General features: G+C 40.7%; 1 protein-coding gene across 2 annotated transcripts in view; it reads left to right on the top strand.

Moving 5' to 3' along the window:
* Positions 1–27,601, top strand: part of RB1CC1 (RB1 inducible coiled-coil 1) — a 58,765-nt gene that overhangs the window by 9,324 nt on the left and 21,840 nt on the right. For both annotated transcript variants that reach the window (XM_068525340.1, XM_068525339.1), the window contains exons 2-15: positions 6,549–6,665; positions 7,627–7,747; positions 8,735–8,861; positions 9,032–9,202; positions 13,762–13,964; positions 15,408–15,834; positions 19,591–19,761; positions 22,397–22,581; positions 22,748–22,934; positions 23,019–23,100; positions 23,225–23,286; positions 24,564–24,667; positions 25,412–25,538; positions 25,627–27,527. In XM_068525340.1, coding sequence (XP_068381441.1) covers positions 7,677–7,747; positions 8,735–8,861; positions 9,032–9,202; positions 13,762–13,964; positions 15,408–15,834; positions 19,591–19,761; positions 22,397–22,581; positions 22,748–22,934; positions 23,019–23,100; positions 23,225–23,286; positions 24,564–24,667; positions 25,412–25,538; positions 25,627–27,527 — 3,818 coding nt within the window. In that variant the 5' untranslated portion in view covers positions 6,549–6,665; positions 7,627–7,676. The remainder of the gene's footprint in view (positions 1–6,548; positions 6,666–7,626; positions 7,748–8,734; positions 8,862–9,031; positions 9,203–13,761; positions 13,965–15,407; positions 15,835–19,590; positions 19,762–22,396; positions 22,582–22,747; positions 22,935–23,018; positions 23,101–23,224; positions 23,287–24,563; positions 24,668–25,411; positions 25,539–25,626; positions 27,528–27,601) is intronic.

Below are 27,601 nucleotides of genomic sequence, written 5' to 3'. Positions count from 1 at the left end.
GGTCTTACGACATTTCTTTTAAAATAATTTAAAACATTAGCATGAATAAATATATTTTGTTCAGTCTGTTACCCTTTTTAGAACATTTAACTTTATAACCCATACTTTTCAGTTAGAATCTGACCAGAGCTTTTATTTCGCTCACATACAGATTCCTATTTCCATTCCCTTTTTATTGTGTCCAGTCTGCAGATTATGAAAAAAATAAAATTAAATGTAGAAATAAAACCTTTCCTCTACCAAACAAACTTACCTTGCTGTGAAGCAGTGACATGACCACCTAAAAATTAGTAATACAAGGTTGAAGTAACAGCTCAAGATAGAAATAGATTGTTTTAAAGGACTTTAGTCTTAGAGGAGCTAAGGTAAAGGAGAGAGAACTTGAGATCAGGCAGCTTTATGAGGAAATGCAGGTGGTGGAAAAACAGGGGTCTCTGTGATACGCCTTGGCTTGGACTGGGACAGAGTGCTTGCGTGAGAGTCACGGGACATCTTTCTCGTTTACTGTTTATTTCACATCTGGCTCTTTGAATTGTTAGTTACATCTTGTTACCCCCGCAAGATCGTACACGCTTCAGGACAGAGACTCAGTTTTGTCTGTTTCCATGTACACAAAATTTACCGTATAGAACCTCCCTCGAGTAGGTCGGCACTGTGGGTGTCGTCCAGGGCGTCTTTCCTCTCAGGGCAGTGACAGGTTTGGGGAACTCTTAACTCAGAAGTAATTTCATTTTTCTTGTCTGTAGTGTGAGAATAAGAAAGCCTGGATTGACCTTTATACTGTACATCGATCAGGTGTTGGTGCACAATGGAAGTCTGGTTTGTATGTTCCTGTATGTTCATGCTTACTTGTAGGAAGTTATGATTTTCGTTGCACTGGCAGTTGTTACTGTTGCTTCTAGGCAGTGAAGCATAGTGTTTTTGCCTTGCCGTGGACACAGTGGCCACAGAGTCCCTCTGTACAGGCATTATTTGTATATTTTGCTCATTTTCATGGATTGGCTGCAAATATGATATGCTGAGAGCTGATAGGAGATGCTGGGTCCAGACTTACTTGAAAGTGGGATGAAGACTGCCTTCGAGAAATTATGGAAAAGAAAATTTCTTAGCTCTGTCTTACCACAGTGCAAGGCTGCTCCAAAAGTGTTTCAGTGACTTGTATCCATCAGCGTGAGAAAGGATGACCAAACCGTGTGGGGGGAATTAAGTTTTTGTCCAGCATGAACGGTGGGAGATCAGGTTCACAATTTCTGGTGTGCGTGTAACCCTCGCACAGGCATATGTGTCGTTTTGTTCAGTAGTTACCACATGGCCAATCTTGCTTCATGTATGTTTCCCCCCCTCACTTCCCCTTGTCTCACTACTTTGATCTTGTAAAATTTGAAGAACAGATATGCTCCCGATAGCTCTGCAAGGTGGGTATTATCTCTGCTTTTGAGATGAGAGAGGTGTGTGTTTATTAAAGTTTTACTTACCTATCCCAGGAACACCGGTTGCTTTTCAGGAAGGTCATAATTATTTATAGTAGATTCCCACCTATAATATATGAATGCTGAATGTCTTGTGTGCTTTAGTAATTACCAGTATTTTGCTGATCTTATTTATCCCCCTGTCTAGCTAAACTCTCTCCTCCCTCCCTCTCTTCCTTCCTTCTTTCATTTGTTTTTGCTAGACTGTTTTAGAACATCTCAACTGTCATTTTACACATGAATTTTTTTAGAACTAATTGTTTTTTACAACTAATATTTTATAACCAAAATGCTATTATCATCCAAAAAGAGGAATCGTAATTCTTTTTTTTTTTAGTTAATTAATTAATTTATTTATTTTTGGCTTCGCTGGGTCTTCGTTGCTGCACGCGGGCTTTCTCTAGTTGCGGCGAGCGGGGGCTGCTCTTCCTTGTGGTGCACGGGCTTCTCACTGCGGTGGCTTCTCTTGTTGCGGAGCATGGTCTCTAGGTGCGTGGGCTTCAGTAGTTGTGGATCGCGGGCTCTAGGCGCGTGGGCTCAGTAGTTGTGGCACATGGGCTCAGTAGTTGTGGCGCACAGGCTTAGCTGCTCCGTGGCATGTGGGATCTTCCCGGACCAGGGCTAGAACCCGTGTCCCCTGCATTGGCAGGCGGATTCTTAACCACTGCGCCACCAGGGAAGCCCTGTGCGTTGGTTTAGTCGAATCTGGACTTGGAGTGGTCCTCACAAGACCGCTCTCACTTGGGATACCAGCCACAGGTTTGGTGGTGCCCAGGACCACCCTCACTTCGGACCAGCTGACTGCAAAGTCAGGCGTTCCCCAAGCTCACAGAATTCAGGAAAGTGCTGTGCTTATGATTACAATTCTTTTACAGTGAAAGGATGCACATTAAGATGAAAAGCAGACAGAGGCAGATCCGCACGGAGGGGAGTCTGGAAGGGCTCCAGGTGCTGAGCTCTGGTGATGCCCTCCACGGGGTCGAGGGAGGCTCCGTGCTGCCCTCCCTGCCGCAGCACAGAGTATGGCGCTTGTTTGATGCCTTTTTCTCCCTCAAGACGGTGGACTCCATCAGGGCAAAGACCGTATCTGTTCTGTTCACAGAATTCCCAGTCCTGGCACATAAGTTCGTAGGCGTTGGTTGGATTTGGATGAATGAATGAATGAGTGAGTGAAAGAATGAATCATCTCCACCACCAGTGTTATTATACTTCTGTTTTTGTCACATACTTCAGCTGCATAATCTGTCGTGAAACAAGATGGCTCCTCTTCACCTGTGAGATAAAGTTTGTGCATTCACTGACATTTTTTTTTTTTTAATTTATTTTTATATTTATTTTTGGCTGTGTTGGGTCTTTGTTTCTGTTCGAGGGCTTTCTCTAGTTGCGGTGAGCGGGGACCGCTCTTCATCGCGGTGCGCAGGCCTCTCACTGTCGCGGCCTCTCATTGCGGAGCACAGGCTCCAGACGCGCAGGCTCAGTAGTTGTGGCTCACGGGCCCAGTTGCTCCGCGGCACGTGGGATCTTCCCAGACCAGGGCTCGAACCCGTGTCCCCTGCATTGGCAGGCAGATTCTCGACCACTGCGCCACCAGGGAACCCCAGTTCACTGACATTTTTTAACTAATTCGCCCCTTTATCCATGAAACCTTCATTGACTGCAGTCATGTGATCCTCTGCTTAATCTCTAGTTTCCTCTCTTACAACAGCTCAGGTCTGCATCCTTTTTCTAGGGATGCACCCTCTGGCTACTCTTTTCTTGTCAATCTGAGTGCCTTTCGTGTTTCCCTATCACTCTCTACACACTTCTTAGACAGTATTGTGATTATGGTCATTCTGCCTACTTTTCCTGGTGGCAGATGTTACGTTTTTTTTCATTGTTTTTATATCTTCAATGCTCAGCCCTTGAACGTACAGAATCTGCGTATGTTGAGTACGTTTCTCGAGTGCTTGTCTTAGGCATTGCATTGGATGTTTATATATATATCGTGTTGCTTAATTTTTAAGCTCACTGGATAAGATGAGCTTCCATTTTTTCTGGTAATTGAGGTTCACAGAAGTTCTGGGGCTGTGCTGGTCTTATTTACTGTTACATCCCACGTCTAACATAGTCATGGTACGTAGTAGGCAACCTATGCGTGAATAAAGTCAAACTCACAAATAATCAGAGACAGGGTTTACATATAAAATAATGAAATAATATTAGCAAGCATTTGAAAATAGGATGATGGCAAGGATACAGCGACCTTGTTGACTGGGTGCGTTGCCTGAGGAGTATAAATTGGTAAGAGAAGCAAGCCTAACAGCCTTAAAATCTTTGAATGCTTTGACCCAGCGATTTTACTTCTAGGAATCTACTCTATGGGAATAATCCTAAGCATAAGAAAAAATGTGTACCTGTGAGATTAAAAAACAAAACCCTGGAGATAGTAAATAGACTGTGGTGAATTCACAGGTTGGAATGCTTTTTGGCCATCAATATTGATGTTTATGAAGTATTTGTAATGGTGTGGAAGGATGATTATTAAGTGATGGACAGGTAATTTAGATAAGTCAAGACACACTGGATAATGCTCTGGTATGAAATTCTCATGTAAACTTCCAGTGATTTTTCACATGTTTTTCTCTCACACTACAAGCCCCACAGGGGTGGGCAGGGGACCGTGCTTATTGCTACTACCCAGAGACCCAGCTCTGCTGCTTGGGATGCCCTGATAATCAGCTCTTTATTTATCACTTCCGTCTGTTGGCTTCCTCGTCACTTTCCCTCATTCATTAAAAGATTTGGTTCTACTCTGTAGTGTAACAGGAGCATATCTCTTTGTATAAGTTAGGTATCTGTTTAGTTGGGCTGAGCCACTGGGGTTGCATTTGTAGAGTAGTTGCATCGCCCATAATCGGTAGTGGGGCGAGTGTGTTGGTGGTGGGTGAAATGCAGCCTTACTTATCCTTGGTGGAGATAAAGAACCTGTGGTCAGTGCCACGCATGTGACTTCTTAGCAGTCTTCACAAGGATATAGATAATCCTTTACTGGTGTAAGATTAATCGTTCATTTTATTGAGAAAGTATTTTAGAGCTAGTTCCCAGGAGTACAGGGTCCTTGCTTTAAAGAAGCTTGCCGTTCAGTAGAGGTGAGAACTCTGCAAAGAAACATCACAATATATGCAGCGTAGAAGCGCACATGGAGTACATAGTCAGCACAGCTAATGGCAGGATTGTGTGATTACCTCTGTGAAAGACTGGGGGGGGCAGGGGGAGGGTGGTCACAGCAGACAGAGGAAGGAGGCTCTAGGCCGGGGAGCAGCCCTCACGAAGGCTCAGAGACTTGACAGGGCTAGTTTTGTTCAGGAAGTTAGGCAGGGTGGTATCTGGGAGTGACAAGCTGGGGAGGGCTGGGGAGGGCTGGGGAGGCTGAGGGTGGAGAGGAAGAAGCCACGCAGCGTCTGCTGTTTTCCTGGATGTTGTCATCGTGGTTAGAGACTCGAGAAGATGGAATTGGACGGTCTGGGTTTGAGTCCTCACTCATTAACCTGTGACATTACTGAAGCCCTTAATTCTTAGTTTCCTTGTCTATAAAGTGAGGATGATGATAGTATCTACCGTAAAGGATTCTTGTGAGGATCCAATGAAAACGTTTCATTTAGTAAAGCGTTTAGAACAGCCGCCTGGGACATAGTAAACACTGGTAAACGGTGGCCGCTGCCATAAAGGTCACCCTGACCCTGGTGGGTGTTGGGGAGCAGAAGCGCCTCAACGCCAGGTGGTCAGGCGCTTAGAACGGCCTCCCTGAGGGCGGTGGGAGGGTATATGCTGGGGGGGGTCAAGGAGGTGGGGAGCCGGTTGAGAAAGTCCAGAGCCAGTGAGGGCTTGATAAAGCAGTAGCCACAGGAATAGGGGTAGGTAGCGTAGATATCGCATCAGAACCAAGCAGACGTGGACCGTTACTGACGTTTATGGATCTGTGAGGAAGACGAAAGATCTAGGACAGCACGTGAGAGAGTGGGTGAATGTCGGTTCCATCAACAAAGAGAAGCGAACATGAACAGTGAGAGTTTTAGGTGGCAGAGTGGATTCGAGAGGGGTTGTGTAGAGAACTTGGGTCCAGGGAGTGATTCAGGCTGGGTTTGGTCATCAGCAGTGGTGGCTTTGCAGCCCCGGGAGGCGGTGAGGTCCCAGCCGAATGCTGGAGAGGAGGAGGAGGAGCCCAAGACGGGGTTGGGGAGGCGGCCTTGCCCCTGCCCAGCACTGTCCTGTGGGGCCCCTGTGATGTTAGTACTGTGTCACCTGTCGCTGAGGAAGAAGTTACCACGATCTTCGCTGTTTAAAACAGCACAGACCTATTATTTCACGTTTGTGGGCGCAGCTCGGCGGGGTCCTCTGCTTCACGGTCTCTCACAAGACTCCAGTGAAGGTCTCAGCCCGGGTGGGGTCTTGTCGGAGGCTCAGCAGGAAGGATCTGCTTCCGAGAGCTCGCTGTGGTTGTCAGGAACCGGCCGGTTCCTCGCAGGCTGTTGGACTGATGCCCTCAGCTTCTTGCTGGCTGTTGGCTTCGGCTTCTTGCCACGTGGGCCTCTCCATATGACAGCGCGTTCCATGGAAGCTGGTAAGAGGGAGGTCACAGTCCTGAGTAGTCATCATGTAAGTGACACCCCATCACCTTGGCCGAATCTCAGTGGTTAAAACAGATCACAGGCTCCACCCACGTCCAAGGGGACTTGGGGAAGCGGAGGGGCTGGCTCAGAGGCCCAGTGCTACGGGTACCATTTTATTCCTGTCTTACAAAAGAAGAAACTGAAACAGTTAAGCATACAAGTAATGGGACCGTTATATTTTAAGGACTGAAAAATGGCTCTACGCTTTGACAGTGGTGGGGAGTTCTTTGGGGACTCTTGTTTGGTGTCTTTTTAATGCAGTGGTGTAGGTCAAGGTCATATGCTTGTGGTTGAGTGAATGTGCAGGTAGGAAGAGAAGCTGAGTAGAGATTACTCTTTCAGAAGGTAATGTTAAAAGGAAGAGCACTTAACTGTTTTTGTAGTCACACTGAATTATTTCTCTCTATAATCAGAAATTTTTCTTTTCCAGTTCACTGAGTTTAACCAGTAATGCCATTCAGTTGCCAATATCAAGCAAAGCAAACATAAGCCACTTTTAATCTGCTTTTTAAGAAAAGTGGTAAAATCCTTTTCACAGTGCCTGACGGTAAGTCACAGTTCCTGCCTTCGTAACGGAGTTTTGATCTAATGCATTTAAAATAGCGATTTTGGAAACATTAATTTTAAAGCCTTATTTGCTTTTTTCTTCTTCCCTCATAATTCTGCTCTAAGCTTATGTGGAGAGAGCATAAAGAAAGATAACTACTAGTTTCTGGAAATTTATTTATCATCATCTTTCATCACTTACATTGATATTGGGGATTTTTACCTCCAATTGTTAAAAATAAAACGCTAGCTCTTGACATCTCTCCCTTTTACTTATAGATGAGGAAGCTTTATTTTATATACGGGGTTTCGACCTGCACAACTAGGTGATGGCAGGGTTGCTTTACATATTCTGATTTCCAGACCTGGGCACTTCCTGCTGTTCCACAAAGTGATGGACTGTTAGGGCCAGAGTTTCTTACGTGAAGTGTTTCTAACTCAGCGTGGAGGTGAACTCAAGAGTAAGAGGCACCTGGTGGAAGGAATAGGGACTGACTCTGTCCCTCCTATTGCAAGTGGTGGCTGTTCTTATTTGCTGTTAGTATAAGTTTAACCTTAAGACTTTTTCACTGTTACAAGGAAGAAGCAGGGGAAGAACTTTTGGAGTTAGGAAGATGTTGGACCAAATTTTTAATTTTAATTTTTCTTCTTAATGTAAGGTGGTCCATGAGAACAGTGTGAAATATACACCAAACTGTTCTAACTACTGTCCTCTTTTCTTCCTCAGAACAAATTATTTTTCTTTATGATAGAAGTTACGCTTCTCATTAGCCTCATTACTGTTCATTTTTGTTTTTTAAGCAACAAGTTTACTGAATTGTCCAGTTAGCCGTTCTAGACATCAAAACCTATTCTGTTTTTTTGTTGCTTATGTAGTATAACTGTGCTCTGTCTTACGTGAGCATAATTGTCTTTGTACTTGCATTTGTAAATTGACCACTTTTCTTGTCTGTTTCTTTCAGTAATCGTTATCAGAGTGAGGTATAAGCTCACAGAATCCAGAGAAATCATCATGAAGTTGTATGTATTTCTGGTGAACACTGGAACCACCCTGACATTTGACACTGAACTTACAGTGCAAACGTGAGCTGGGTTTCATTGATTCTCATCAGTTTTGCATTTTGTACATGTAAAAGTTAAAGATTTGATTTTTGAGAATACTATCCCTTTATTAAATAAGAGTAGCAATATGGCAAGTCTTAACTTTTTCATCCTCAGCATATTACGTATACAGTTGTCGTCTTCCTCTAAAGTGCTAATGATAAATTTGTTAAGTTGTGCTTTGTTCTGTTTGCGTGACTATATTTTTCAGAGTAAACATACTGATTTCAAACCAAAGCAGTCGAATAGAAGTAAGTGTTCATAGTTGGTTGCTCTTCTGAGTTTCACAGGACACTGCTGAGAGGGTTATTGCTAGCTACATAAACCAGCACGTACCAGTCCTGTGGTTTTTCGTCATTGTTTTTACTATTTTATGTGAATAAAGTCAATAGTGTTTGTTTTGTTTGTTAATGATAGAGTAAAATTTTGAATTAATCTTATTTTTTTAATGGAATTGTGAAATTATTTTTTTGAAAGTGCTAGTATAAAATCTGATTTGACCTGTAAAGGAATGGTTTTTTGAAAGATTAGGAAAAGGAAGCAATTTTCATATGGTGTAGACTTCATGTGTTTCGTGTGATGTGATGTGGAGATTTTAACACACATCCTTTGTTCTGAGGATTTTAACAGACCTCTTGCTAATTTGAGCATGTTCCTTTGCTACGTTATACAAAGATGACAAAAATAAATGTTTCTGCTGCCTGCATTTCATAGACTCACTTTTAGGTGTGGCACACGGGTGATCGTTGACCTTCTGGTTATTTATGATTGGCTGGTTGATTATGGAATCCAGCTGCAGAAACAAGAAGCTTGTAGTTTTTGCTACTGTTTTTGGGGAAATTTTTAGAGTGAAGTTCATTTATCTGTCAGGTATTTTTACATAGTGCCACTTGGATAATGAAGAGAGTTGTCATGGGGCAAATGTAAATAGCTGCTGTCTTGGCCCCCTGCCCCCCCTCCCCTTTAAAGTGTGGCAGACCTGAAGCACGCCGTCCACAGCAAGTACAAGATCGCCGTTCAGCACCAGGTGCTGGTGGTCAACGGGGGAGAGTGCATGGCTGCGGACCGGAGAGTGTGCACCTACAGCGCCGGGACGGTAGGTGTCCAGGGCCTTTCCTTCCGTGCACACTCACGCCAGCTTCACGGAGGGGCTCGGGGCTCGTGGCTGCGAGGAATGTGTGTCTGGTTGGTGTATGGAGGGCAGTGTGCACGTTCAGTATTTGTAACATTTTACTTCTTTTTTTTTTTGCATTTTTACTTCTATAGGACACAAATCCAATTTTTCTTTTTAACAAGGAAATGATCTTATCTGAACGTCTACCTGCTATTCCTAAAACTACCTTTTCAACAGAAAATGACATGGAAATAAAAGTTGAAGAGTCCCTTATGATGCCTGCAGTTTTTCACACTGTTGCTTCAAGGACACAACTTGCAGTGGTAATTGTAATATTTATTTATACCAGTTTAAAATTAAAAATTGGCATTATTTAACAGAATAATGTCTTATTCACATGCTTGGGAATGTTTTTGTGGCCATTATTAGCTTACTAGGCATTGGCGAATGATCTAACAAATTGATTGCTTCTAAAAGCATTCAAATCTCGGGCTTCCCTGGTGGCGCAGTGGTTAAGAATCCGCCTGCCAACGCCAGGGACACGGGTTTGAGCCCTGGTCCGGGAAGATCCCACATGCCACGGAGCAACTAAGCCCATGCGCCACAACTACTGAAGCCCATGTGCCTAGAGCCCATGCTCCGCAACAAGAGAAGCCACCGCAGTGAGAAGCCCGCGCATGCAACGAAGAGTAGCCCCTGCTCGCCGCAACTAGAGAAAGCCCATGTGCAGCAACAAAGACACAATGCAGCCAAAAATTAATAAATAAAAAATAAATAAATTTATTAACAAATTTAAAAAAAGCATTCAAATCTAAATAGCAGAGTAGTCTAAATTATAGAAGAAGCATGCCAAAATCATGAAAAATAAACTTTGAAAAAATATTTTGTGTTTACTTTGTCTGGTTTTTAGATTTCAGGCGTGTGCTTTGTTAGTCATCCTATGTTTGCAAACAGTTACAAGATCTTAGAGTAGAACAACTGTCTTAAATATGGTTTGTTTACTCTTTCCTAGATGATGGTGTGCAGATAATGACTTTAGGACATTGCTTTGATCAGTGCACTACCTGTGTTTGAGTAGGCAGACATAGGCACAGAGAGCTTAAAGAACTCTTAAGATTGCGACTCTTTCTCTCATATCCATACTTAGGTCCTGGAGGGGCGCCCAGTTTCTTCCTAATACGTACCTCTTGTGTTGCTGCCTGCAGTCCCCATGCACTGCTTCCCAGTCATTTGGTTCATGTTTTGTTTTTGTTTTTGTTTTTGTTTTTTTGTGTTTGTTTTTGATTTGCTGGTACTTTACTGTAATACTGGCTATAAGCTATCAGTAGTGGGACACATTTTGCTTTCAGACATAAAAAAAAAATGTTATCTTTTAGAATCAACTGAAAAAGAGTACTTACCTTTTATAAAAATAATGAAATAAACTATTAAGTAGTAATATTTGCGTTTTTAAAGAAATATCAGCAGGTTGTTTTAATGTAGTACATACATTTGTGAAACTATACCATTTTTCACACAGGATACAACGTAAAAAGAGAATAACCCCATCTTTCTGGAATATGCTTAATAAACATTAAAGAGTCTGGAAATGATTTTTAGAAAGCAAAATTATTTTTAAAAAGACAAACTCTGTAAACTGAATTTATGTAATAGAGTCCTTCAGATTTCTGATTATTGGTCTATAAATAAATTAATAAAACAAATAAAGATAGGTTACACAGTTGCATGCCACTTAAAAAGCAATAGTTTTGATTTAATTGAAAAATATAGATACTACATGCTAATAGAAAAGTGTAATATTAGATATAAAAATTATAGGCTAACCAAATAGGATGTATAATTGTTAAGTGATTAGAGTAAGAAATCAAAAGAACAAATAAAACTTGATAAAAAGATTTAAAAATCAAACAGATGAAATGAGAGAGAGGATTAGTGTAGCAGTAAACAGTCTTTGCAGTATCTAGTGATGCCAGGTGACCAGTTAAAGAATTGTAAAGGTTTCATCCAGGCATGGATTAAGTCAAGTAGGAAAGAGAAGGGGGTATAAATAGTAGCAGAGAAGAGCTAGGAATGGAGTTCCTTAAACTAGCAAAAATCTGGATAGGATATAATAGAAATAATAAAGTGAATACTAAACATAAAATAGTGAGATTAATACAGTCTAGTATTTGGTTATTAATTAGCCAACTTTTCTCTTATTAAAAGAAATTTTATGGTATGATCAAAACAAAACAACTATGCCATCACAAGAAATACTGCTAAAACAGGTTGCTAAAGTATGAGAAGAAAGATATGCACGGAACTAGTAGATAGTGGTTGTTAAAAGCATTAAACAGAAAAAAGTGAAATCAATAATAAAAGATTTAATTTATGAAAAAGGCAAGCCACATCTGTATTTGCCTATCAACACAGGCTAAATATAACAATATTAATCCCAGGAGAACTTTTAATATAATGACGTACGTCAATGTTCATAGCAAATGGTGGAAACAGCTCAAATGTCCAGCGGATGGATACACAAAATGCAGTATATTCGTACAGTGGGATATCATTCCGCCTTCAACAGGAAGGAAATTTGTGAAACGAGCTACAACATGGTGGAACCTTGAAGACAGTATACTAAGTGAAATAAGCCAGACACGAAAGGACAAATAGCGTATCATTCCAATTATATGAGGTCTCTAGAACAGTCAAATTCATAGAGACAGACTAGAGAACAGATGTTACCAGGGGCTGAGGAGTGAGGGGAATGTTGAGTTAATTGTTTAATGGATGCAGAGTTCCAGTTTGGGATGATGAAAGAATCCTGGAGATATGGGTGGTGGTGATGGTTGCCCAGCAACGTGAATGAGTTCATGGTACTGAGCCATACACTTAAAGATGGGTTAAAACGGTAAAATTTACGTGTGTTTCACCACAAAAATTTGTTTAAGGGAGATTTTAATACATTTCTCTAATAATCAAAAAGATCTTGTGGACTAGATTGAATTCTCTGAATCCTAAAAATATAGAATATACTTTTTTTTTATAGATAAAAACCCAGAAGAGTATCAAAAGACTAATATATTAATAGCAAAAAGCAGATGTTATAGGGATGCAAGGATGGTTCAATATTTGGAAATGTATTAATATAATTAATTGCCTCAATCACTAATACTTTACAGGAGAAAACACAGCACGTCATATTAATGTTGTCTGGAAGAGGCATGTGTTAAAATTCAGCAGTTGTTCCTAATAAATTAAATAGCCCTAGAAGGGAGCAAAATAAATGTAACACAGACTTGACCAAATATAAAAAGATAATCAGCTTTCAAGTAAGTGAAAAGCTAGAGTCACTTGCATAACTCAGAATAAACCTGTTCAGTATTCTTTTGGAACGTCTGAGAAATTTACTGAAATAAAAAAAGTAAGTAAGTGGTGAAGTTAATGGAAAAGAAGCGAAAAACATCCATTTTAGGTGATATGATTGCATATTTGGGAAATTTGCGAGAATTTAATAAAAACCCACTGGAAGGAATTGTAAGGTTGATTGGGTGTTTGATAAATATATAAACATCATTCCTATTTCTCTGTATTGGCCCTACTTTAGAATAGAAATGGGAAACATATTGCATTCTCAATAGCAACAACAACAAAAGTCTGTAAAGTTCCAGAACATAAAAAATTATTATTTTTTTAATCTTTTAAAAAATTTTTATTTTATAATGGAACATAGTTTATTAACAATAAAACATAATCAAATGAAAAGATATATTCTTAATGTTCATGATCATGTTCTGATTACTATCTGTTCACTAGCTTAATTAGTTACAGTTAATTGCTATGATGAAGCATTTTTGCTTTGGGGGGGTGAGGGGAATTTGGTTGTTTTGTTTATTTGTTTTATTTGTTTTACATAAAATGTATGTTAAGTTTGCTTGGAAGGATCAGTGTCCAGGAGTAGCTAAGAAAGTGATGAGAAAGAAGAATGGGAAGTGGAGGGAAGAATGTACCTCTCAGATTGTAACATTCACCCAAAGCTACTCTAACCAAGACAGAGACCCACAGTCAAACTGTCCATCATGTCAGCAATTAGAGGCTCTGTCTTTTTTTTTTTTTTTTTTTTTTTGCTGCGCCACTGGGTTTGTGGGATCTTAGTTCCCCCACCAGGGATCAAACCTGGGCCCCCAGCAGTGGGAGTGCGGAGTCCTAACCACTGGACGCCAGGGAAGTCCCGAGCCTCTGTCTTTTAACCATCCAGAGCGTGGTCTCCAGAGTCACATTTCCCAGTTACTTGTGTGACCTTGGACTGTTGTCTTTACTGCTAGTAAATTTAATAATAGAGTGTTGTTTATTGATAAACATATTTGAAAGTGGACATATCACAATTATACATTCATAATTTTTAGTGCAGTTTCACAAAGTGAACACAAATTTTAAAATACGATGTCACCCCAAAAGCCCTACGTCATGCTTTCTCCCTTTCAGGACCCGTTATTTCTCTTCCATGAAGTTAACCAATATCCTGACTCCTAAAACGGTTTGTTTTCTTTTGTGTCTGGCCTCTTGGACTCACCATTACGCTCCTGAGACTCGTTCATGTATTAGTGGTTTGTATTCATTGCCGTGTAGTATTCCACCATAGAAAGTTCACAGTTTTACTTTTGATGGTTATTGCTGCGTTGCCCTGCGTGGACCTCTAGCCGCATGTACTCCCAGGAGCAATGAGTTCCTCCTCATTATCACAGCAACAAGCAGGAACCAGAAACTGAAACTTTCCTGTAACAGTGCTTCCTTTGAAATGAGTTCAGAGCACATCCATGCATGTATGTAAGTACACATATGCAGACGTGCACACAAACATTACCTGCTTTTACCGATTATTTCTTCTTTTCCAATATAGGAAATGTATGAAGTTGCCAAGAAGCTTTGCTCTTTCTGTGAAGGTCTGGTCCACGATGAACATCTTCAGCACCAGGGCTGGGCTGCAATCATGGCCAATCTGGAGGATTGTTCAAATTCCTACCAAAAGCTACTTTTCAAGTTTGAAAGTATTTATTCGAATTATCTGCAATCCGTAGAGGACATCAAGTTAAAACTTACTCAGTATGTTTGCCATTAAAATGGATAATAAGATGTTTGTTTAAAATACCTTTGCAGTTTATCAGTAGTTTGAGTAACAGTAATTTCGTTTCTAGTAGGCCATATATTTATTATAATTGAGGTTCATGTTTTTGAGACTTTTATGATGACTTTTATGGACTGTAAAATTTTTTAAATTATGGACAGTTTTATCCTCCATATGTTTTATGGATCTGCCATGTTTCTTTTTCTTGTATTTTCTTTATGTAAAAGACTCAAAATACTTTTGAAATCGTTTAGAAACCCAGGAACCTTTGTCTCTTGCCTTGCTACCAGTTTTACAATAAAGTAAAGCAAAATGCAGAAATAACAATCTAATGGGAGTGGAAAAGTTTTCAAACATTAGGCAGTCAAGGAAAATTTTATTTTTCTTTTTAAATATTGCCATATGATGAAAGCTTGCTGAGATGGAAAAAAGCCTTTGTGTTCTGGTTCTCATTTAGATGTTTTTCTGGTTCTTTGCATATAAGCCCATCTGATACCCATTGGTTCTTTTTTAAAAGGGCTATAATGAATGTAAAAAAATACGGCAATAATTCCACACAAATGTAGCCCTTTGTTGTGTGTGTGTTTGTGCTTTCAGTGTTTTGTATTCATTTTTTTGGTTCTTCTTAAATTTTTTATTTAACTAGAGTTGGAGGGAAGTATCATTTTCTTCTTCTTCTTTCAAGTGAACTTTATTAATTCAAGTTTCTCTATTTTGTGGTATGAATATTTAGAACATTTTGGCCTTAAGTGGACAATGGGATGCATCTTGGGAAGGAAGGAATGATTAATGAAGACTGGAAAGAGCATTTAGAATTTTTTATAACCTGAAATTTCAAGTAACTGTTTTTTGGGGGGTGGGTAGTTCTCTCAGATGTTAATTTAATGTAGGAGCCTGAATCATTTTACATATGTTTTTACAGAAGTCACATCATCAAGATTTCATCTTTTCCCCATGTTTGTTTTGACAGCATACATCTATCTACCTGTTTATTTTCAGGGAGTGATGAATGCAAGAGTTAACCTTAATCTCTAATAAGAGTGTTAATTTTATGCTTTGCTTTCAATATATCAAAAATGTTTTGTCTTTAAGCTATTAATCGAACATTAAACTTTCTATGGTAAATCTTTTTTATAAGTTCTAATTTTTTATACCTTAAGATTTGTTAAAAACCCAAGTGTCCACATGTCTAGTGTAAACTTGCTATCTTTACTTTAGAGGGTGTTTCAGTGTGTGAACGATATCCTCCTTCTCTCTGTCTTCTTTTAAAGAACACCTCATGGACTACTTAGATGCATGTAGTGTTAACAGGGAGGTGGTGAGATTTCTGTGTGTGATGATAACATATTATTTCTTTCAAAATGCTAACCTCTGACTAGAGCAGTCCCATTATTTTACTGACAGGTCTTTTGTACTTTAAGTTTAGGAACTGCGGTTTCAGTCATGGCCAAGATTCCACTGTTGGAGTGCCTAACCAGACATAGTTACAGGGAATGTTTGGGAAGACTGGATTCCTTGCCTGAACGTGAAGGCTCAGAAAAGGCCGAGATGAAAACCTCCACTGAACTGGTGCTCTCTCCCGATATGCCTGCAACAATGAACAAACCCTCCTTAACCTCATTTCACAAGTCCGTGGAACATGTAGCCCCAGACACCACAGATGCTGAAAGTGGAAAAGAAATGAGGGAACCTTGTCCAAGTCCTGCCCAGCAGGACGAAGCTGCAGTAGATGCTAAAGACGGTGACCTGCCCGTTTTTAATGTTTCTTTGTTAGACTGGATCAACGTGCAGGATAGGCCTAATGACGTGGAATCCCTGGTCAGGAGGTGCTTTGACTCCATGAGCAGGGTAAGAGTCTTCTGATTTTTCTTGTCATTTAGCCACTTGAGACTATGTTACCTGTACTAGATATTTTCTGTACAGTAATGGGAGAAGGGGCGGGGGGTGGTACCATGTTATAGCGGAAATAATGAGCCTTGGAATAAAACTTTATAACCATATGTAAGACTTTGGACAAATCAGATCATTTAATGCATAACCTTATTTATGAACTGATAGTAAATTTGGGAAGATTATTAGAAGTAATATAGGTAAAATCTGTATGCAGTGCCAAGCCTTGAGGTGTCCACTCCAATGGGGATGGTCTTGGTGGTGGTGGTACTTTGAATTTTTTTCCCCTGATCCTGTAACATTACTTGGACTTTTTAATATCTCCTATCCTCTAATTTGTCCCTACAGTTAGGCTCTTTGATCTGCTAGGTAAAACTTGAACAGTCTTGCTGGTTTTCATTATTGCGCCTTGAGTACTGAGCATTCTCTACAAGTAAATCGGTAAAATGATAATATTTGGCCATCGCTGTTTCTTACATTAACTTAATAATTCATATGTTCACATTTACAGATGCTGTAGAACTTTCAAGTTTTGGGGGAAAAATATTAATGATATAATTTCGTTTTTATCTATAACAGTTTTCTACACTGAGAATGATTGACGTTCGATGAAATACACAAGTCTCGAGTGGTTAGTTCACGGAGTAACCAACATCCACAGGCAGATACATTGAACCTTTCCACCTCCCGGAGAACCCCCATGGGCCTCTTTTGCATCACTCCCCCCCGCCCCCCGCAGGGAACTTGTCTCTGAGGTTTAAAAGAAGTAATTTTAGATACTGTATCTGCCTGAGATATTTTAAAATTCAAAACCTAGACATTGTGTTTTTAGTTTTAGTTTGTAACTATAGTGACTTGTGTTTTGGATTAAGTTCTCCCCCAAGTACACTTATAAAAACTTTTAAACCTGGGGAGTAAATCTGGAATAAACCTCTTCAGATCTGATCAGTAAGTGGATAGAAAATCTTTGAGGCCTGAGAGGAAGTTGCTGAGGCACATGCGTCAGTGATGCAGACCATATGAAACAATATTTTGAAGGCTGCTGTTGTCTAGAGATGGTGGGCAGAATACTTAAACTTTTCTCAAAGGTAAACTTTTGACTCAGTTGGAAAAGAGACTTATTAATCTTTGGTTGGTTATTGGGGGAAAGGCAGCACACTGTCTGGGATGCCTGGAAAATAGCAACATTTTTTCTTGTTTAAGTTATTGGACAGTAAAAATGGAATGCATTCTAAAGTTTATTCTTAATTCTTTCAGTACACCCATTTCCTTGATGACATCCTTCAGGCATTTCTTTCATTTTGGCCATTTATTATTTATTGTCAAAGAACGCTTCAATTAAGACATTTGCCAGGGCGGGGAAGCATGGAATATATTGTGCAAAGATTACTGCCAAAAATGAATGAAAACTAGTGTTCCTATTCAAACTGTTGACATTTTAGTAGCCTAAAAATTCCATCTGTGATTGTGGAAAATCAACCACATGATTGTGATAGGGTGATTGAAGCGTCATTTTTTATAATTCCACATGAATCAGAGAACAGGGCTCTAGGCCACGAGAACCACTGTTTTCAAGGGCTTGCAGTTGGCTTTGTGTTTGCATGTTTAAATGAAATCTAGCGAAGCCATAAGTTTTATTCACTTTATATGACAAGAGAGAAGAAACAATGATTCTTTTCTGGCTTAATAACGAAAATTCACAATAATTTATACCTGCAGAATTCAGAGAATCTTAAAATCTTCTTCCATGCTTGTCTGTGTAGTTGTGTTGTACTCTGAGTGAATTATGAGATACAGAAACATTAGAACCTGGAGCCATGGTTTGGAGTTTGTTTTTTCTTCCTTAAATCACTGCTGTGTTTTATGTATAGCTGTAATTTGGCCCAAGTTGAAATTTTGAATTATTTTAGTCATCTTTTTTAGCCTTTTATCACCCTCATAATTTATAACTAGTCAATACTTTGGATTGGAAATGTGTGCACATTGGACTCACCATGGAAATGAGGAAATGTTCACATACGCACAAGTTTTAGTTAATATTGTGCGAAGCAGGTGCTGCCCATGTTAAATAATGGCTGTGTTAACTTTTTTGTGATGTTAGAAATGCAGCTTCTTACTGACTACACTGAATTCTTGATAACAGTAGAATAGTTCATTTTTAACTGCTTTCGTATGTTGTCTGTGAGCCTAACACTGTACGTAAAATGAGTAATTTACAGTCCCTTTGATTGTGGTGATCAGGGGAGACGAGAAGGAGGTGGCGTTTGACTAGGTCCCTCGCAGGGAGGCTGAGGTGGGCTTCAGCAGCTGGCAGGACAATCCGTGTGAACAAAGATGAAGCTAGAGAAACACAGCATTTGTCTGCAGTTCAGTGTTCTGTGCTTTTGGGACGTGTCTGTGGGCCGAGGGAGCCATTTCGGGATTTCAGCAGAGGACAGCTTAGTAATCGTGGCTGATGTCCACGTGGAGGTGTGAGCGGGCAGGCAGAAACCCAGGCTGAACATTTGTGAGAAGGATGAAGGGTTGAACAGGTGTTGGGAGTTACCTCCTTCGAAATCCTGTAAGAAACAGTAAGGATGGACCATAGCCCAGAGTCCTCCGGGATCTCGCCTGTTTATGGAGGAGATGGAAGAGGAGCCAGACCCAGCGGAGGGGACGCCCGAAGCTGCGAGGGGGTGGTCTCCCTCCCATGGGTAGGTGGGCTACGCTGTGAGCCCCGCAGGAAGCCAGTGCACCAAAGACGCCAGTGTGCAGTGTTCTTCCGAGGGAAAGTGGAGCAGGGTGGAGAGAATTTTGGGGGTTCCTTGAATTACCTAAATTCCAGAAATCTTGGAGAATTAAAGCCCGGGAACAGGAGAGATTGCAGAGTAAGAGAGTGTAGTTGATCAAGCAGCTTCCTTGAGGAGCTACAGACTGAAAGGTCTCTCCAGGAGGGAGAGAGGTTTGAAGGTGTTGCTATGTTTTAGGAGGAAGTTGATTGATCAGACAGGTAATGACCGAAGAATGTGTCTTCGTTATTAATTCTGCTCCACTTCATAAGACCTTGAAAATAACATTTTCGGTGGGATATTGAGAATTGAATGAATTGTGGCTTGAATTGAAAGGTGTAATGGGGCTTCCCTGGTGGCGCAGTGGTTAAGAATCCGCCTGCCAGTGCAGGGGACGCAAGTTCGAGCCCTGGTCCAGGAAGATCCCGCATGCCGCGGAGCAACTAAACCCGTGCGCCACAATTACTGAGCCTGTGCTCTAGAGCCCACGAGCCACAACTACTGAGCCCACGTGCCACAACTACTGAAGCCCACATGCCTAGAGCCCGTGCTCCACAACAAGAGAAGCCACCTCAATGAGAAGCCCACGCACCGCAGCAAAGAGTAGCCCCCGCTCGCTGCAACTAGAGAAAGCCCGCGCGCAGCAACGAAGACCCAACACAGCCAAAACTAAATAAATTAATTAATTTTAAAAAAGTGTAATGCCTAGAACTAGATTCCGACTTATGTATCCCAATATAATCAGTAAAAATTGTGTTTTATTAACACCATAATTACCCTGTTCTTGACCTTCTTGTGGAAATACAACCTCGATTTCTCGTGCTTTTGCTTTTCTAAATTTTTCACTATTACTGTTTTTCATTAAAGCTGTGTATCAAAATAGCGTGAAATACATTTTAAGCTATTGGCTGCAAATTTCATTCGCACGTGTTTCCTTGTCATTCAGCTTGATCCACGGATCATCCGACCCTTTATAGCAGAATGCCGTCAGACTATTGCCAATCTCGATAATCAGAACATGAAGGCCATCAAGGGGCTGGAGGACCGGCTGTATGCCCTGGACCAGATGATCGCCAGCTGCGGCCGACTCGTCAACGAGCAGAAAGAACTCGCTCAGGTGCTTATCGCAGACTTCTCTCAGGAAAAGGAATTTGCGGTTTTCTAGACACATCTTTTACGTGCACTGTCAGTTTGCTGTGCGCCGTGTTTTCACCTCACCCATGAATACTGTTAACGCGGTATTACTGGTTCCACGTAGTAAAGAAGGAGGCCAGTTCTTCACGTTCAGGTTTGAGAACACCACGTGAGCTGAGGCTGCGGAGGGTGACAGCCGGGAGGTGGCCCGGAGACGCTGTGAGTGGCAGGGGAGACCTGCGCATGCTGACAGCCCCGTGCCCGACCCCCGAGCAACCTCTGCTCCCTCCTCGGGGAAAACGGGGAACCTCAGAAAATGTAGGTCTAGTTTAATGCAGTGTTCTAGGAGCCCTGCTGCCAGGTTGGGTCGATGACCAGAAGAAGGTGGTGGAATCGTGGGGAGTTTTCCCCTGGTGACTGGCTGTGACTCTGGACTGCTTTGTGTGCCCCCTTCCCTGGCGAGAGCACTCTGTGGAAGCAGCCTGGAGCCAGAAGAGGTCGCTCTTCTAACCTCGACGCTCACACACGCTTTTCTGGTTCCACTTTCCCTGCCACCGTTTTTCCTCTAAATGTGTTCTTTCATTAGAACATCAGAGTGGTCGTTTCAATGTGTACACATGTTTTATTTCACCTGTGCGGCTGAGGACGTGCGGTATCGGGTAGGTAGGTAAAGTGTGTAGATGGAGCCTTGCTGTGTTCTTTTTAAACATGTTTAAAATATGTATAGCGTTTTTATAGTTTACTAACTGAGTTCATCTTGTAATTACCAGATTCTCTTTTTCTGGCTCTTGATTTTGGATCCGGCCCCCTTTCTGTGAACTGAGTTTCTTTATCTTGTGTTTGCACCGAGTGGCGCCCTCCCAGTGCAGTGCTGAGATGGATGTGATACTGGGTGTCCTTGGTTAATTCCTGATCTGTAGAAAATGATCAACATTTCACCATTACAGTGTTCGTAGTAGGTTTTTTTCCTCCTTGTTTTAATAGAAACCCTTTATCAGATTAAGAAAGGTATGTTCTACTTCTAATCTTGGACCATCCTTGGATTCTTGCAATAAGCTCAACGTGGTCATAGTATATTGTCTTTTTAATGTATTAGCTGTATTCCTTTTAAGGAATACATACATCCTTGATGTACTAAAGTCTATCATGCGTTAAAATATCCTTTAGTATTTCCTTCCAGGGGCAAATTCAGGTTTTGTCATTTGAAAATCCGTTGTTTCTGAAGGATATTTTTTCTTAATAGAGAATTCTAGGCTGTTACTGATTTACTTGTAGCTCTTTGCCTTTGGTTTGGGTTTTAGCAGTTTGACTGTGAGATGGTGAGGTGTGGCTTTCTTTGTATTTCTCCTGCATTGGGCTTGTACTTCATGAATTGTGGATTGATGCTGTATTTTTCTTGGATTCAGTAAAAAGCAATTGAAAACCTATTAAGATTTTATTAAAGGAGAATAAAGCAGTAAGTTACTTTTTAAAAATAGATTAAATTACAGAAAAAGCATAGCCACAGTTAAGCACGCAGCATATTGGAAGAAAAATAAGATATAAAATAATTACTAAAATTATCTTATTTTCAGATATTGAATCATCTCGACTTTTCTTTAACACACATCATTTAAACTTAAATATTTTCATGATATTTAGAAAAAAACATGAAACAGAAAAGAGAGAGAGACCTACCAGAAAGTAAGAAGACACACTTGCTGTCCTTTGTTGGCTGTGTGGTTGAGCCCTACAAGGATAATTATCTATAGTAGCAAGTATGACAGCGAGATGGGTGTGCAGATCCTAAAACTTCTATAACATGGTAACTAGTGAGTAGAGTAGGGAAGAAACCTGTAAATACAGTGAAATTCTCAGCAAGATGTCTCATCAAGATGTCTTTGGACTTTTTTTTTTTTAAGTGTTTGCTCTTGGCTTTGGCACATCTGTCTGAATTAATCTATAGCCTAAAAACAATCCCTGCCTAACAAAAAGATGCAAGGTTCACCTGTGAAAATAAATAAGGATAGCTGAGAAAAAAGTGTGGTAATTACTTTTCCTATGAAGCAATAAAATATACTGTAGAAGTCATTGTTCTAAAGATAATGATCACAGATCAGTGGAACAAAGTATATAATAGCCCAGAAACACCGGAGGAAGGAATGACTTTTCAGTGAGTAGTGCAAAGTCGATTGATTGATTTTTATTGGGGGAAGTGTATAATATGCTGTTGAATATCATTGATTAGATTAAATCTGTTGTTAGTTTTCACGGGGCTTAAAGTCAGTGCCCCTGTTTTTATTTACCCGTGCTCTGACTGAACTGTGGTGTAGCAGGAGTTTACAGTCATAGGTTCTAGTTCTGATTTGCCTGCTGTGTCCTTGGATATGTTGCTTTAGCTTCCTGGGTCTCATTTTTTTTTTCTAGCACGAAAATGGAACAGAATTAGATGAGCATAAATTTCTTAAGAACTCTGAATCTTTTGCTATGGACATACCTACTACACTCAGAAAAGTAGGAGATTTTAAAATCTTATTTGAAAGTAGAACAGTTCATGTCTAATGTAAAGCTTTTCCTCTTAAGTGAATGCTCATGGTTTTCATGAAAGTTAATATCCTTTAAAATATTTTCTCCCAAAGGGATTTTTAGCTAATCAGATGAGAGCTGAAAACTTGAAGGATGCGTCTGTGTTACCTGATTTGTGCCTGAGTCATGCAAATCAGTTGATGATTATGTTGCAAAATCATAGAAAACTGTTGGATATTAAACAGAAGTGCACCACTGCCAAACAAGAACTAGCAAATAACCTTCATGTCAGACTGAAGTAAGTGATTCTAGGGTATCTAATTCGGGATGTTGAGAGTTGATTTTTTTTTATTTCTCCCGAGTGATGGCATAATCTTATCACCATGTTGACATACTTCACTGGTTGATTAACATGGGCTTGGATGATTTTTACAGAGTTTGTGTGTCTTGATTTCTTTCTGTAGGTGGTGTTGCTTTGTGATGCTTCATGCTGATCAGGATGGAGAGAAGTTGCAGGCTTTGCTCCGCCTCGTTATAGAGCTCTTAGAGAGAGTCAAGATCGTTGAAGCTCTGAGTACAGTTCCTCAGATGTACTGCTTAGCTGCTGTTGAGGTTGTCAGGAGAAAAATGTTCATAAAACACTACAGGGAGGTATGCAGGTTGGATTGTACTTTGATTGTGCCTGAGCCTCAGTGACTTGGTATGTGACACTAACAGAGGCTCTCCTTTTCTTAGTGGGCTGGTGCTTTAGTCAAAGACGGAAAGCGATTATATGAGGCTGAAAAGTCAAAAAGGGAATCCTTTGGGAAATTATTTAGTAAGTGTTCTTTATTAATAACTTATACTTTTTAAGAAAAAAATGCTGTTTTTATTTTATAGATTTGAATAGCATTATATAGCCTGAGTTGTAAAATAACCATATTGTTAATTTCTTTACACAGGGAAGTCCTTTTTAAGAAATCGTCTGTTTAGGGGATTGGACTCCTGGCCCCCATCCTTTTGTGTATGTAATTTATTTTCTAATATGACTAAATCCTGTGTGTGTTCAGACCTTTATTTCAGAAGTAGAGATATTTATCAGAAACAGAAATTTTTTATCAAAATGTTTTTGGCTTTAAGATGAATTCATAGTTTTTGGTCAGGAGTCTTCATTGCATGGGACGATGAAGTCCTATTGCACTGTCAAGATGGGTGGGAACAGATTCTCCCCCTCACTTTATCTGTCTCCGCCCCTCCTGTCCCTGCCGCCCTTTCCCTCCCCTCCCCTCCCCTCCCCTCCCCTTCCTTTCCCTTCCCTTCATTCATGTTGCACAAATCAGAATAGGGTGACCCATCAGGTCACCTTCATTGAAACCATGAAAAATAAGGTTGCTGTATTTCTAAACCAGAGTGGTCTGGGGACCACTGATTTTATTACATGAAGAAAATGATTCCGTGATCAAAGAAGTTTTGGAAATGCTGTAGGTTTGTTGTTTTCTCCTCAGACACACTGCTTAACTGTTAAACATGTGTTTGTACTGCAGGATTCCTTAGGGCTTTAAATGTATGTGTTTTTGTGTATCTATGAATGAGCGTCATAATAGGCAGGATTTCCCACACTCCTTTATCTAGGAACCCTGCTTAATGAAGGGTGTCTTGACATCTCTAAATCTGCATAAGTGATGACTGAGACCATTGGAGTTATCCTACAAGGTGCATTTCTTGGCAATATTTATAAAGAAATGGTAGATAATTTTTTTATGAATCTGAAATTGACTAAGACTTTGTATTTTGGAAAATGTAATGAAAAGGTGAAGAAAAGGGCAAGGAGAAAGTTTTGCGTAAGAAAAAACGATCTTTACTGCATTAAAACAACACAGCACACTAGTAGGTGACAGGAATAGATACAGAGGGCTGGGGCTGTCCTCACAACTGTGCTGTCGGTCAGGTAGAAACTTGGGAATAGCCTGTGTAATAGCGAGACAGTTGGGTTCCTTTAATGCTGGCGGGAATACCAGAATTCCCATGAAAAGATGCTGAGAACAGAGAAGTGGGGAGTGAGCACGACAGTTGATCACCAACAGCTTGCACGTCCCTGTTATTTCAGACTCAGAAAAGTGGTCTCCCCATCCTCACTGAATAGTCCTGCATTTGCATTTTATTATTTTATTCTGTTTCTTAGGTGTGAGTAGATCATTTGAAGCATTTTTGTTTATTTGTTATTGAATTTCATTATACTAAGAAATCAGTTACAAAATTATACTGTATATTTTTTGGTAAATTATTATTTTTTTAATATAGACACAGAAGCCTCGAAAGTTTGACTGTGAACTTCCAGATATTTCATTAAAAGATTTACAGTTTCTGCAATCACTTTGTCCTTCCGAAGTTCAGCCATTCCTCAGGTACATACAGTTCATGTTTCTAGCTTCAGTTACTGCCTTGTGGTGATTCCGGTGTTCGGGAGCTGTGGGAAGAGCAGCAGCACCCCTAGGAGACGCCGGAGTAGAGGAGGACGTCCTGGTAACTGGCTCCTCCATGGCTGCTTTGGGGAGTCTCTGGGGAGTATAAAAATGATCCGGAAAAAAAGATCAGAAAATGAAGAAGATAAAGTAGGAGGAAATTAATGCCTTACGTGAAGTTAATTCTTTTCTGGTAGTGCTCTGACGTTGTTGCATACTGTGAGAGATTTCTGATTTATCACTTTATTTATTTATTTTATATATATATATATATATATATATTTTTTTTTTTTATTGGAGTATAATTGCTTTACAATGGTGTGTTAGTTTCTGTTGTACAGTGAAGTGAATCAGCCATATGTATACCTATATCCCCTCCCTCTTGGACCTCCCACCCCTCTAGGTCACCACAGAGCACTGAGCTGAGCTCCCTGTGCTCTACAGCAGGTTCCCACTAGCTATCTGTTTTACACACGGTAGTGTATATATGTCCATCCTGATCTCCCGATTCGTCCCACCCTCCCCTTCCCCCGGCTTTAGTGATATGTCTTAGTCTGCTTAAACTATTCCTGGTATTGATTGAAAGAGGATGGTGAGTTGCTTTTGACATAGATTATAGTATTTGGTTGCAGTTATCCATTTTTCATTGAGAAATTAGAAATCTAATTTGATTGTGCTCTGTTTCAGGGTGCCCTTACTTTGTGACTTTGACCCTCTACACCAGCATGTACTTGCTCTACATAATTTGGTAAAAGCAGCACAAAGTTTGGATGAAATGTCACAGACCATTACAGACCTACTGAGCGAACAAAAGGCAAATCCCGTTCTTTGCAGTGGTTCGCCCCGTTAGCGTAAATGCCTGTGTCGCTGCAGCTCTGTAAGCCTGTCCCTCTCTTTTCCAGGCGTCCGCGAGTCAGACCTCCCCACAGGCGGCTTCCTCACCCCGGATAGAAAGCACGACAGGAATCACAGCTACTACCTCACCCAGAACACCCCCTCCACTCACCGTGCGGGGCCCCTTGTGTCCTGCAGTCTGTCCCCTAGAGGAGTTGTCTCCGGATAGCATTGATGCACATACGTTTGATTTTGAAACTATCCCCCACCCAAGCATAGGACAGAGTCTTCACCAGGCCTCGCTAGACTTGGATTCATTAGCAGAAAGTCCTGAGTCAGATTTCATGTCTGCAGTGAATGAGTTTGTCCTAGAGGAAAACTTGTCATCTCCCAATCCTGTCAGTGACCCACAGAGTCCAGAGATGATGGTGGAATCCCTTTACTCCTCAGTCATCAATGCCATCGACAGCAGGCGAATGCAGGACACGAGTGCCCGAGGTCAGGAGCACTCGGGCCACCACGCGTCTTTCAGCGTCCAGTTGGAGAAGTGCCGTGTCACTGCCCACGACTCGCACCTCAGTGTACAAACCATAAAGGAGGACCTTTGCCACTTCCGAACGTTTGTGCAGAAGGAACAGTGTGACTTCTCAAATTCTTTAAAGTGTACAGCGGTAGAAATAAGAAACATTATTGAAAAAGTAAAATGCTCTTTGGAAATAACACTAAATGAAAGACACCAAAAAGAACTACAGTCTTTAAAAAGTGAATATGAGGGCAAACTTGCGGCGCTAGTAAAAGAGAGTGAAGAAAATGAAAACAAAATCACAAAGCTGAAAGGAGACTTGGTGTGCCTTGAGGAGGTTTTACAAAATAAAGATAACGAATTTGCTTTGGTTAAACGTGAGAAAGAAGCTGTCATCTGCCTGCAGAAGGAAAAGGATCAGAAGTTGTTAGAGATGGAAAGTATAATGCACACGCAACACTGTGAGATTGAAGAACTGAAGCAGTCACGAGAGACCGTGCTGGAAGACTTAAAGAAGCTCCGCGTGGAGAACGATGAGAAGCTCCAGCTGTTGAGGGCGGAGCTCCAGTGCCTGGAGCAGGGCCATCTGAAGGACTTAGAGGACACTCTTCAGGTCAGGCACACTCAGGAGCTCAAGAAGGTCATGACCGGCCACGAGGTCTGTTTGGAGAAATTAGAAAAGGAAAATCAACAAAGAATCGAGCAGATGCAAGATTCTCATGCCACAGCCATCCAGGAAAAAGAACAGCAGCTCCAGGAATTAAAACTCAAGGTTTCTGATTTGTCGGACATGAGATGTAAGTTAGAGGTTGAACTTGCCCTGAAGGAAGCAGAAACGGACGAAATAAAAATTTTGCTGGAAGAAAGCAGAGCCCAGCAGAAGGAGACCTTAAAATCTCTCGTCGAGCAAGAGACAGAACATTTGAGAACAGAGATAAGTAAACTAAACCAAAAGATTCAAGATGATAATGAAAATTATCAGGTGGGCTTGGCCGAACTAAGAACTTTAATGACAATTGAAAAAGATCAGTGCATTTCAGAGTTAATTAGTAGACATGAAGAAGAATCTGATATGCTTAGAGCCGAATTAAACAAAGTGACATCATTGCATCACCAAGCATCTGAAGTAGAAAAAGGCCTGAAAGAAGAATTGGCTGCACTGCAGAGTAAACTGGACTCAGAATTGAGTGCTCTTGAGAAACAAAAAGATGAGAAAATCACCCAGCAAGAAGAGAAATACGAAGCTATTATCCAGAAACTTGAAAAAGACAAAGAGGAATGTGTCACGAGGCACGAACAGGACCAAGAACAGCTGATTCAGAGGCTTAATTGTGAAAAAGAGGCAGCTATCGAGACTGCCCGTAAAGAAATGAACTTGGAAAGAGAAGCTGTTGAGAAGGAGTTGTTAGAAAAAATTAAACATCTTGAGAGTCAAATAGCAAAAAGGTAAGAATGAACTTTAGTCTACAATCATAAACTTTAATCAAATTAAAGTCTCAGTGATGGAGATTTTAATTGTG

This window comes from Eschrichtius robustus, chromosome 17, assembly GCF_028021215.1.
Source record: "Eschrichtius robustus isolate mEscRob2 chromosome 17, mEscRob2.pri, whole genome shotgun sequence".
Classification (NCBI taxonomy): domain Eukaryota; kingdom Metazoa; phylum Chordata; class Mammalia; order Artiodactyla; family Eschrichtiidae; genus Eschrichtius; species Eschrichtius robustus.
The sequence above is the reverse complement of the archived record's forward strand: the minus strand, read 5'-3'. Positions and strand labels throughout refer to the sequence as shown.